Genomic DNA, 13,454 nt, shown 5'->3' on the forward strand with positions numbered 1-13,454 from the left:
GATTTAAAAATGTGTAGAGGATCTGAATATACATTTTTCATAAAAAGACATACCAATTTGCCAACAGGTACATGAAAATGTTCTCAGTATCACGCATCATCAGGGAAATGCAAATCAAAACACAGTAAGACATCACTTCACACCTGTTATCAAATGACTGTCATCAAAAAGACAAAAAGTGGCTTCCCTGGTGGCACAGTGGTTGAAAGTCTGCCTGCCAATGCAGGGGACACGGGTTCATGCCCCAGTCCAGGAAGATCCCACATGCCGCAGAGTGGCTAGGCCTGTGAGCCATGGCTGCTGGGCCTGCGCGTCCGGAGCCTGTGCTCTGCAATGGGAGAGGCCACAACAGTGAGAGGCCTGCGTACCACACACACACACACACACATGCACACACACACAAAAAAAAAAGACAAAAAGCAAAAAGTGTTGGAGAGGTTGTGGAGCAAAGGGAACCCTTGTGTACTATTGGTGGGAATATAAATTAGTGCAGCCACTATGGAAAACAGTATGGATGTTCCTTGAAAAGTGAAAATTAGAACCTACCATATGGTCCAGCAATTCCACTTCTGGGTATTTATCTGAAGGAAACAAAAACACTAACTCAGAAAGATATATACACCCCCATGTTCATTGCAGCATTATTTATAATAGCCAAGACATGCGGGGCTTCCCTGGTGGTGCAGTGCTTAAGAATCCACCGGCCAATGCAGGGGGCACGGATTCAAGCCCTGGTCCAGGAAGGAACCCACATGCTACAGAGCAACTAGGCCAATGTGCCACAACTACTGAGCCTGTGCCGTAGAGCCCATGAGCCACAACTACTGAGCCCACATGCCACAACTGCTGAAGCCTGCACGCCTAGAGCCTGTGCTCTGCAACAAGACAAGCCACCGCAATGAGGAGCCCGCACACCATGATGAAGACCCAATGCAGCCAAAAATAAATAAAATAAATTAATTTTTTAAGAAAGACATGAAAACAACCTAAGTGTCCATCAATGGATGAATGGAAAAAGAAAATTTGGAATATATATATATATATATATACATATATATATATAAAGTCGAATATTATTCACCCATAAACAAGGAAATCCTGCCATTTGCAACAACATGGATGGACCTTGAGCATATTATGCTAAGTGAAATAAGTCAGAGAGAGAAAGGCAGATGCCATGTGATCTAACTTATGTGGAATCTTAAAAAAAAAACTCATGGATAAAGAGAATAGATTTGCGGTTGCCAGAGGAAGGAGGTGAGGGGTGGGTGTGTGTGAAATGGGTGAAGATGGCTGAAAGGTACAAACTATCAGTTATAAAATAAGTCCTGGGAATATAATGTACAGCGTGGTGACTACAGTTAATAATACTTTATTATATATTTGAAAGTTGCTAAGAGATCTTAAAAGTTCTCATCACAAGAAAAAAAATTGTAGCTATATGTAGTTATGGATGTTAACTAGGAAAAAAACTTGGAAAGTGTTTGAGGTTGCATATACTAATGTATTTATCACATTGGTGTTTATATTATTGAAGAATTGGAAACAAACTAAATACCCAGCAAACAGGGATCTTAACTGATCCATGTGCTCTAATTTCAGTCACTTATGTACCCTATCAATTTTGCTATACTGGGGTACCATCTGAGCTATTTAACATTTTTCTTTAAATTGACTTTTAACTTAATACCTGGCCATAGCTATTACAGTATAGCAGAAAGCATGGATCTGTGTTAGTCATATCCATTTCAGATATACATTTAAATAAATGCATGATTAAAATGAAGATACTTATGTCTGTGTAACATCTAAAATAATTTTATGTACTATCAGTAGTGTTTTTACCACACACGAGGAAAGCCCTGATTAATGGTACATCCATACAACACAGCCTTTTTTTTTCTTTCAACAGTCTTTAGAGTGATGATGTAGTTATATATTTATTGACTTAAAAAAATTTTAATTAGGTGAGAAAACAGTATGCTCTGATGCATGTACTCTTGTAATTTATATTGTAATATTTCAATAAATAGGTTTATGTACTTGGAATACTTTATACTGAAATATTAATAGTGGTAATGGCTGAGTGATTATGGAAAAAATTTTAAACTTTATATTCTAATTTCTTAAAATGTTAATGAGTATATATCTTTTAGTCATAAATAAAAAATTAAAGGACTATAAATTCTCCTTTTATTTCCTAAAAATACTAATTGTAAAAGCTCTTAAATATTAAAAATGTTAGTTGGGCATTGTTTTCCTCTTTCTAAAATATCTACTTTTGCTCCCTATATTTACTTTTGGTGTTTGTCTTCACTGTTTACTTTTGCTGTGTTTAAAACAGGCCATTCAGAAAGGCAATACAGAAGTTGTAAGAATACATGCTGAAAATGCAATCCGCCAGAAGAATCAAACAATTAATTTCTTGAGAATGAGTGCTAGGGTTGATGCTGTGGCAGCCAGAGTTCAAACTGCAGTTACAATGGGCAAGGTAAGCCTTAATATCTGTAAATAATAGGAACTCTTGATTTAAGTTATTGGAGATATTAAGAATTGTCAGAAATCTAAATCTACTGCAAAGTGTTACAAAGGTACTCGCCTTCCTGGGCAGGAGAAAGATAGTCAAAATGCTTACTGAGGAAACCGATTTTGGCAGTGGCTTTTCAGCTAAGGTCTAATTAGTTGTCTTCCAATGAATAGTCAAACATAAAAGATAGTCGATGCCTAGACCAGAAATACATAGTGTACTTTTACTGTTAAGGAAACGGTAGATAAATTTTATAAGATGATCTACAAGTAATATAAGAAACTACATAAATTTTGAGGTTGTTTATATTATAGGATTCTCAGTCTTTTTTTTTATACTCCCAATAGGTAACCAAGTCCATGGCAGATGTAGTTAAGTCTATGGATGCTACATTGAGGAGTATGAACCTTGAAAAGGTAAAAAAGATAAATAAATATATTGATGTTCAGATAATATCTTTTCAGAGTAAGTTTTTTTCTTATGACCATATTTCTTTTTGCAAATTTCTGCCCTGATGGACAAATTTGAACAGCAGTTTGAAACACTGGATGTTCAAACGCAACAAATGGAAGACACAATGAGTAGTACTACAACCCTAACAACACCACAAGCAAGAATAGTTTCTCTACTTATACTAACTTTTAAAAATTACCCAAGTTCAAAATATAATGGCTTTGTGAACCTAAATCATCTCTAGAATGTGAAGTAAACATGGTGTATCCCCAAAATGCAAGTAGGAAGTTATGCTCTGACCCTGGATTCCTAAGGACATGTTAGAAGATGACATTTCCTATCTTGTTTTGAAGTTCTAAGAATTATTATAGGTCACATGTCTAGAGAGTATGGAACTTGATTCTGCCCTGCTGCCAGTGGTCCTTATTGATAAAAGCATTGAACTAGGGACTCACTGAGGCCAGTGGGTATTAGGTATTATCCTAACCCCAGTTAAGTCATCTCATTGCAGATATTCTGCTTCCTGCCTACTCTTTAGGTATGTTATTAGGCATAGATCACAGATGAACAAATAGTAAATTATAAGATCAATTATTTTTCAGAAAACTAGGATGTTTTCTAGGATATTGTTGCATCTGCAGCTTAGAGATGTGCTACAGAGAAAATTAAATTTGAAACTAGTTTGGATGTCATGTGAGCCAGAAATAAAGATTTTGTGAAACTTGAGTATTAAAATAGAAGATTTATATCATTACCAATCTTCTTTTTGATCCCAGCACCTACACATAGTTCATCAAATAAAAAACTTGTTATCACTACATAAGATGATAATATGGATAATTTACAAAACAGGTTAGGAGAAAAATCAATAGCCATCCATCAGAATTTTACTGAAGGTGATGCCTTTCACTAAGAGGTAAATAATAAGAGAACAAGCTTATATTCATGTTTTAGAGTTAAGAAGAAAGTATTCGTGTATATGTCTTATAGAGAGCATATATTTAGTCATTACGTTTATACCTCCTCCAGAGCCTTGCTTCCCCAAAGTGTGGTGCAAAAATCAGGAACATCTGTATCATCTGGGAGCTTATTAGGAATGCAGAAATTCAGACCCTATCCACAGATATATTGAATTGGAATCATTTTAATAAGATTTACAGGTGATATTTATGCCCTGATTTTGAGAAGCACTGTCCTAGAGTTTCTGATTCTTATTCAGGCACCTTAGGTGATTTTATGGTCAAGATTAGGAAAACACAAGGGGACTGGAAAAATGACTTGAAGTCAGGACACTTGGATTTCTAATCCCTACTCTGTCACTAATTAAGTTTGGGACCTTAAGATACTCACTACCTTGGGCCTCAGTATTCATAACTGTAAAATGTAGGGTTGGATTTGATGATATCTAAATGCCTTTTAGCTCTGAAAAATCTTGAGATTCATTCACCTAACATTTGCTAAGCACCTTCTCCTGTTTCAGGTATTGTGCTAGGTGCTGGGGATATTCAAGTATATACAAAACATTTTTCATAAAGAGTCAACCAAAATTTACAACAGAAATGGGCATGCTTAGATGCCCAAATTCTCATACCTTGCTAATGAGTAATTAGAATTTAAATTAGCATATTCACTTTGGAAAAGCAATGCGGTAGTGTCTACAGTCCATTCTTAACATAGCAGCCAGAGCAATCCTGATAAAACAAGTCAGATCATGTCATTCTTCTGCTCAGAACCCTTCAGTGGCTCTGCATGTCTCTCAAAATAAAAGCCAAATTCTTTATGGTGGCCTATAGTGCCCTCTAGGATCTGCCTCATCCTGCTTCTCTGACCTTATCTCCTATTATTGCTCATCACTCTACTAAGATATTGGCTTCCTTGTTATTTCTCAAACACACCATGTACATTTCTTCCTCAAAGCCATTCACTTGCAGGTTCCTCTGCCTGAATCTTCTTCATCTGTCTTGCACTCATCCTCATTGCCCACTCCCCCACCTCCTTCAGTTCTTTGTTCAAATGTCATTTTCTCAGTGAGGTCTTTTAAGATCATCCTACTTAGAAGTACACCAGTGGCACATCCACCAAGTGCTGTACTCCCTATCTACCATCCCTGCTTTATTTTTCTGCATTGTACATATCACCTTCTAATAAACCACATAATTTAAAAAGTTTTTATTTGCCCCTCCCTTTCATGTGCACACACTAGAATGTAAGCTTAATGAAGGCAGGGATATTTTTAATTATTTTTGTTTACTGATGTATCCCTAACACTTAAAATGATATCTGGCATAAAGTAGGTGCTCAGTTAATATTTGTTGAATAAATCAGAGTATATGAAAATGCATGTGACCTATAACCTAGTACTTCTATTTTTAAATTTATACACAAAAGACCTACATGTGTATAAACATACTTCTACATAAGAATGTTCATTGCACTATTGTCTATAATCAGGAGAAATTAGAGGAAAATGTCTAAATGTCCAGAAATAAAATGGATAAATACAGTTGAGAGTATTTTATATTACAGTACTATACAGGAGTGAAAGTTAATGAACTAGAGCGCTAGATCTCAATATAATTAGATCTTATAAGGTTGAATTAAAAAAAACAAGTTGCAAAATAGTATACTTAGTATAATGCCATTTAAGTAAATTTTGAAAACACAAATAATGGTATTTTAGATATGAAGTAAAAACAACACAATCTAAATGCACCGAAGTATTTGATCTATTATTTTCTGAACTTGTTTATATTTTGAAGGTGAATGAAAGACAAGAGAGACTAAGACCCAACAACATTATTAGAGGTTTGCTTAAAATTTGGCACCTTGTGGTAGAGCTGTAACTATGTCTTAGAGCTCCTACCTGTATGTTCAAAATATTTTAAATAAGTTAAAAACAAGTTTTTTTTAATTAATTGGACTCTATTCCCTGAGAACTCCTGTACTGTTGTAAATATCTCAATACTTATATTTTATTCATCTCTAGATACTTTAAAAAGTAATCCTTAATATCAAATTTGCATCAACTAGCAGAAAGGACAGTTATGATTAATCTAAAATTTAAGTCTGTTACATTTTAAATACGAGCAAAGTTGGTTCACTCCATTAGAGAGCTACATTACTCAGATTCAAATTATATGTGAATATCACTGTGAATATTTTTCACATAACCTCATAGTTTAAGGCTTTATAATTTAACATTATTCATAAATAAATCATTTTATGAGATAATTCAGCTCCCTCTGGTGGTAAAAATTTTTTTTAAAACTTTCTTTTAAAAACTGTAGATCAGTTCCCCCTTTTTAAAGCTAGGTCAGAAGCAAAAACTACCCAAAAAGCAAATACCATTCAAATACAAATTCTTATTTTTTTATTCTAGAACCAGGTGGATATGCTGCTTCAAGAAATGGCAGATGAAGCTGGGTAAGAAATTATTCAGATGCTTTTGAAATAATCTTGATTTAATATCTACAAGTCCTACAATTATGTAATGTGGATAAAAATATCACCAATGGTCAGAGTTAGGTTTTTGACCCTAGAATTTAGTGCTTCAAGGAACTTTAGAACATCCAGCTCTTTGTCATGCTCATAAAAATATGACTTTGTTCCAATCATCTTAGTATTTTCTTAAAAATCTCTGGAGATAGATTCGGTTAGTGTGTGATAAGAAATGAAGGAAGGTGACTGAGGGAGGCAGGAGTGTTTAAAAAGTTTCCTCTGTACCGTTTGTGTTCAGCATATATCAAATGTTTAATTGTTTTTAATAGGATCTTCCAAAAGAATTCTACTATGATCAGGCCATTAAGTCTTAAGCCAAGTTTGAGTCCTGCAAACTGAGCAATATGTGCAAAACATCCAAGGAGTTCAAAAGATGGCAGCATTTCATTGTTGTAGATGGTTATTTGTTGTTTAAAAAAGTAAATAATTAACACCCTTTCTGGCCCAGCTATTAGAAATAGGGTATCTGTTAGGCTATTTATTTTAGGCTTTTCATGTTTGAGGGGAATGACTTGACTGTAATATTATCAGTGCTACAGAAGTCATGTTATATCAGTATTCTCTGGTATTTTACTTAGTTCAAGAGAACATTATAGTAAAGAATTAAAAATATTTTTTCAAAGATAAAGATTAAAACTGGGTGATACTAAAGTTTTATGCTTTATCTTCAAAGGTAGAGTAATAGGTTGAAATAAGGTTCTTAAAGACACCTGGAAAATAGAGTTGATTAATATTATTCTAGTGTTGAAACTAATTAGAAAGAACTTAATTAGTTACCAGCTCTTTAGTTCACTGTTGTATCTCTCATTAGTGGGTTAAAACCTAGGTTAATAAATCAGGTTTGCAATATTTGAGAACAGGGCCAGAGGGTAGGTGGTACACTATTTTGCTTTGTTAGTATCTAATATAGCCCATATCCAACAAGGAGTTAGTAAGAAGGATGATTTTTAGGTATTATAGGAGAGACTAAGGCATGTGTAAAAAGACTCCATTTTATTAATATGAGGCTAAGAACTTGTTTCTTTTTGTACCAAAGACGAAATAAGAAGATTGGGCTTGAAAATAGAGCAAGGGAGGTCTTTCAAAACGAATATTGCCGTATCACAGCCTTACTGACTCTCAGTGGAAATCAAGTTCAGTAGACAACTTTTTTATAAGATTTAGAATAGGATTTCTCAAACTTGACACTGTTGACATTTTGGGCTAATAATCCTAGGGGCTGTCCTATGTATGTAGGATGTTTAGTAGTGTCCCTGGCATCTACCCACAAGTAATATCACCCCTCCCCACCCAGGTGTGACAGCCAAAAATGCCTCCATACAATGACAAATGTTCCTTGAGTGTAGGGAGCCAAAATCAAGTGATTACTTCTGTCAATAATGGGTGGTGACTGGAGCAGTAGAAATAGGTAGAACCATTGATGTCGAAATACCCATCCTTATAGATGTTTAAGTATAGCAAAATTTTAGTATACTATATCTTTACCTTTTAAATAACAATCTGTCTCTAGAATCTCCTAATGACGAAGTTACTGTATTCACTGTAGTGTTTTCAAACTGGAGTTGGCATACACTCGTCTAGAGACAGGCAGAAAGAGTAGTTTGTATCCTCAGGAGTATCTATAATGGAGATTAAAATCGTGGCCTTGGAAGGAGACAAACCTGGATTTGAATCCTATCTGTCACTAGAGTGATCTTGGGCAAGTGTACTTAACTTTTCTAAACTTCAGTTATATGGGTAGATGCAAGTAATGATTTCTAGCAAGGGTAGCTCAGGATCTAAACACTGAACTTGTAGTTAGCTCAAATGTTAGATATGGATATTGATCCTGAGGCTACATATGTCTAGCCTGTTTTATCTTTTTTTGGCACATTAATTTTCTTTACAGTAGAAGACATATAGTAATCTCCAGTAAATTCAGTACATTGGATAACCATTGTTTTGGTCTTTCTTTTTGTTCAGATGACCAGATCATTATCCTATATTTTATTCACTTTTCTATCATAAGATTATCATCCACATGGGGTTGCCACTAGGGCTCAACAAAAACTCTTTAAAATTAGTAATTCATTTATCCTAAGATGGACATTCAGAATATGTATTATTATTATTATTATTTTGCTGTACGCGGGCCTCTCACTGTTGTGGCCTCTCCCGTTGCGGAGCACAGGCTCCGGACGCACAGGCTCAGCGGCCATGGCTCATGGGCCCAGCCGCTCTGTGGCATGTGGGATCTTCCCGGACCAGGACACGAACCCGTGTCCCCTGCATCAGCAGGCAGACTCTCAACCACTGCACCACCAGGGAAGCCCAGAATTTGTATTTTTGAATTAATTAACTTATTTATTTTTGGCTGCATTGGGTCTTTGTGCTGTGCACGGGCTTTCTCTAGTTGCAGCGTTGGGGGGCTACTCTTCGTTGTGATGCGAGGGCTTCTCATTGCAGTGGCTTCTCTTGTTGTAGAGCACCGGCTCTGGGTGTGTGGGCTCTAGAGCGCAGGCTCAGTAGTTGTGGCACAGGGGCTTAGTTGCTCCACTGCATGTGGGATATTCCAGGACCAGGGATCGAACCCATGTCCCCTGTACTGGCAGGCGGATTCTTAACCACTGCACCACCAGGAAAGTCCCCAGAATATTTTTAAGTTCTATTTGCATCTATAAAATTGAACCAGTATTATGTTTATTTAAATTAAGGTAAAATGCTAGGAAGAATATTCAAATTTGCAATAAGAATGTTTTTGTAATTTATAATAACAATTATAAGCTTGTTATAATTAGATAAGGAGAAAAATGCTTATATTAACATTCATTTATGTTAATTATTTTAAAATTGTAGCCTTGATCTCAGTATGGAACTACCACAAGGTCAAACAGTTTCTTTTGGCACAGGTGTTAACTTCCATGGAACAGGTAGAAGTTGGATTTTATCTTGATTTGTATGAACTTGATGAATGAATTAAATATATGTGTATTTATATGTATATATAAGCAAATATATTCTCCTTTTATCTATTATAAAGAGTATTTTTCTACTATAATATGACATCATCGTAAATAAGCAAGATGTAATTAGCCTTTAACTCCTTAATGATGGACATTGCATGCATATTTCATTTAACAATTGAATTTGTTCCCCTTCATAGCCTTCTGCTCTATTAAGTTCTCCATTTATTTTGAAATGTTTAAAAAAAGTAAATTCTTAATATTTTTGTGTGAATTTTTGAGACAAGATTTTAAATCTTATTTGAATATGAGCTATTTAAAATATTAGTGATTTATATTTGTCACAGCCCTGTGACTTTTAATTTTTGCTTTCTCCAGGATGAACTATCACAGAGACTTGCTCGTCTGCGTGATCAAGTGTAATTTAAAGAACTAGCGCTTTTGTTTACTTCACTGGCTTCTGAAATATTTTGTGTGTATGTATAGATAAGTTTCACTCCAATTACAATAAGAATGCCATACATTACAGAATGCTTAACACTATTTGTATATAATGCTTTCTTTTACCTTGCTGTACTTTCCAGTACTTTAATTCCAGAGAGTTTCCACCTTGACAGATTTTACAGTTTTGTATATTATGTTGAAAAGTGCAAGAGATGGGTTTTTGTAGGTGTCTTAGACTGAGCTAGCATTAACTTGTTGTATATGAAATATCTTCCTCAAAAATTACATTAAAAAATCTAGGACCAAAGTACTACAGAATAAAGTACTTTATACAGAATAAAGTATAGAATAAAAGTTTTGGTTTCTTTTTAACTCAAGGTAGTTTTAAATCTCTGTCTACATTCACATGTGATACATAAAAATAAAAACAGGGAAAATATGTTTACTTAATATGTTTACATAACCAAAAACACCTCATTTAGCATCATGCAATGGACGGTGCTACTTTTTGTGTTTTATGTTTGTTTTTGGTATTCAAGCAGAAATTCAGTTGACTTTTAATCTGTATTCATCAACTTTTAAATTTAGATTACTATGAGAATCTTTACCTAGTAATTTAATGACTATTAATTGAATTCCTTAAATAAAAAATATTTTCATTGATAAAAAATCTGCAAAATTAAATCAAAGAAATTAAGGTTTGCTCATTAAATATTTTTCTCTTTGGTAAATATCACTGTTAAGACTCACCAAGAAATTCAACATTTCATACTTTTAAATGAAAGTGAAACATTTTTAATGATTACCCAATTTGCACTCAACCCTTGTTAGGTTGTATTTTAAAAGGAGATTAATTTGCATGGCCTTAACATCATTTACATTTCTCACAGAATTGTTGATTGGTTTTCAAAAATCTTGGCCAGTGTTTTTAAACCAACCAACAAAAAATAACAACAAAATTGAACCAACTCAAGTTACAACTTTGTTGATCCTTGAACAACGTAGAGGTTATGGGTTTCAAGCCCCCTTTGCAGTTGAAAATCTGCATATAACTTTATAGCTGGCCCTCTGTATCTGTGGTTCCACATTCGCAGATTCAACAAAACACAGGTTGTGTAGTACTGTAGTGTTTATTGAAAAAAATCTGTGTATAAGTGGACCCACACAATTCAAACCTGTGTTGTTCAGGGGTCAACTGTACTATAAGTCCTGGTTAAATGTGTTCATTCTTTTATCTTAAACAACTCTCATAACTGGAAGAAATAAAGTGGAAAATAAATAAATTGGAATAAAATGTTTTGCCCAGCTATGCAAATAACTTCCAGCCTAATGGAGGTCAGGAGCATAACATACACGGTGGGCAGAAAACTCATAAGATTGTAAAGAAGACTAGACTCTTGAAGGCCAGGATTCTTGGGGGAAAGTATTTGATGACCAGCTGTACTACTTGCCATCTCCCCAGGAATATCTATATTTTACCCAACTAAGATGAACAAATTAACATATGCCTGCACTTTTCTGATGTAGCAGTCTCAAATGTGGAGAAGTGACCAAGTTAGATTTTAGAAAGTGTACTACTAATCTAGGTTAAGTAGGTAAAGTGTTTTTCCTTACTTAATGTATGATTGGTCCATGAAAGAATGCCAGTATTTCATGAAATTCTATTAAGAACACGTCTGTTTAGGCATTCTTCGTTCAAAGTGCAATTATGGAGGCTCTTTTTCTTTTAATTTTTAAATTTAATTTAATTTCTTTTTTTATACAGCAGATTCTTATTAGTTATCCATTTTATACATATTAGTGTATATATGTCAATACCAATCTCCCAATTCATCACACTGCCACCCCCACCCCCCCGCCGCTTTCCCCCCTTGGTGTCCATACGTTTGTTCTCTACATCTGTGTCTCTATTTCTGCCCTGCAAACTGGTTCATCTGTACCATTTTTCTAGGTTCCACATATATGCATTAATATATGATATTTGTTTTTCTCTTTCTGACTTACTTCACTCTGTATGACAGTCTCTAGATCCATCCATGTCTCTACAAATGACCCAATTTTGTTCCTTTTTATGGCTGAGTAATATTCCATTGTATATATGTACCACATTTTCCTTATCCATTCGTCTGTTGATGGGCATTTAGGTTGCTTCCATGACCTGGCTATTGTAAATAGTGCTTCAATGAACATTGGGGTGCATGTGTCTTTTTGAATTATGGTTTCCTCTGGGTATATGCCCAGTAGTGGGATTGCTGGGTCATATGGTAATTATATTTTTAATTTTTTAAGGAACCTCCATACTGTTCTCCATAGTGGCTATATCAATTTACATTCCCACCAACAGTGCAAGAGGGTTCCCTTTTCTCCACACCCTCTCCAGCATTTGTTGTTTGTAGATTTTCTGAAGATGCCCATTCTAACTGGTGTGAAGTGATACCTCACTGTAGTTTTGATTTGCATTTCTCTAATAATTAGTGATGTTGAGCAGCTTTTCATGTGCTTCTTGGCCATCTGTATGTCTTCTTTGGAGAAATGTCTATTTAGGTCTTCTGCCCAGTTTTGGATTGGGTTGTTTGTTTTTTTTAATATTGAGCTGGATGAGCTGTTTATATATTTTGGAGATTAATCCTTTTTCCATCGATTCGTTTTTTTGCTAAGTACTCACAATTCATATGTGATGTTTCCTATTGTAAAAGAGAGCATGTATAAATGAAGATTATTTTCACTGGTTAATGAAATGAGAAATTACTTTTTTGCTATGTTTGGGTTAAACCTATTTAACTTTCTTGGTAATTCATAATTTGACTATATGATGTGACTTCAATGTGGTAATCTTCCATTTTGTTTATCATTGATGCTTTGTCTTTTCTACTTAAAGGGTAAGTTTATTTACATTTGGAACATCCCAGAGAAGCATAGAAGAGATTATTACAGACTAAAATATCTGTGAAATAGAGTTTTCTTATTTTCCATTGGTGGGAATTGTAGCTTTTTTTTTCTTTTTTGACTTTAATGCAAATTGTTAAATTGCAAATATGGCTTACTTACATCTAGAAATATAAATGACTCTGATCTAAAGATAACTGCTCATAGTTTTATTTAACAACCGAATCAGATTTGTCTTTTAAAACTATTGTTCTCTGATAGACACAAAGTTTTGCTTTTGGATTCATTTATTATCTTATAATAAATTTTTCTTTCTTACAATTTGTTCTTAGACCAAGAGCCCCACAAACTGTGAACTCTTTCTTACCTTGTTAGTACAAGTTATATTTCTACTTTGATAAGTGATTCAATCATTGAAAAGTATAACACATCAAACTATACTATCATGAAAAGTAGACATCACAGCACCTTTCATTTACCTTCAGTTTTAGTTCCCTATCAATCTACTTTTCTCCAGATTTTTTTCTAAGTATTTGATTATATCATTTGGTAAAATGTATAAGGTTAAAAGCTCAGAAACATTTTGCTGCACCTTCACCCTTTAGACGATGTGGCTATTATTTAAAGCAATCTTAAAAAGGACCCCTGACAAAAATTATATCCCTGCTCCTATATGCCTCAATGCCTAAAATTTTCCACTTTCT

The 13,454-nt window shown here is 34.4% G+C and overlaps 1 protein-coding gene across 1 annotated transcript in view; it reads left to right on the plus strand.

Moving 5' to 3' along the window:
* LOC112395172 (charged multivesicular body protein 1b-2-like) overlaps positions 1–10,236 on the plus strand; it is a 28,701-nt gene extending 18,465 nt beyond the window's left edge. The window contains 7 exon segments of the mRNA XM_024738223.1: positions 2,345–2,491; positions 2,875–2,944; positions 3,031–3,137; positions 6,360–6,403; positions 9,314–9,371; positions 9,373–9,387; positions 9,799–10,236. Of these exon segments, the coding sequence (XP_024593991.1) occupies positions 2,345–2,491; positions 2,875–2,944; positions 3,031–3,137; positions 6,360–6,403; positions 9,314–9,371; positions 9,373–9,387; positions 9,799–9,843 (486 nt within the window). The 3' untranslated portion in view covers positions 9,844–10,236.
* Positions 10,237–13,454: the final 3,218 nt, after the last annotated feature.

This window comes from Neophocaena asiaeorientalis, unplaced genomic scaffold (assembly GCF_003031525.2).
Source record: "Neophocaena asiaeorientalis asiaeorientalis breed wild unplaced genomic scaffold, Neophocaena_asiaeorientalis_V1.1 scaffold186, whole genome shotgun sequence".
Classification (NCBI taxonomy): domain Eukaryota; kingdom Metazoa; phylum Chordata; class Mammalia; order Artiodactyla; family Phocoenidae; genus Neophocaena; species Neophocaena asiaeorientalis.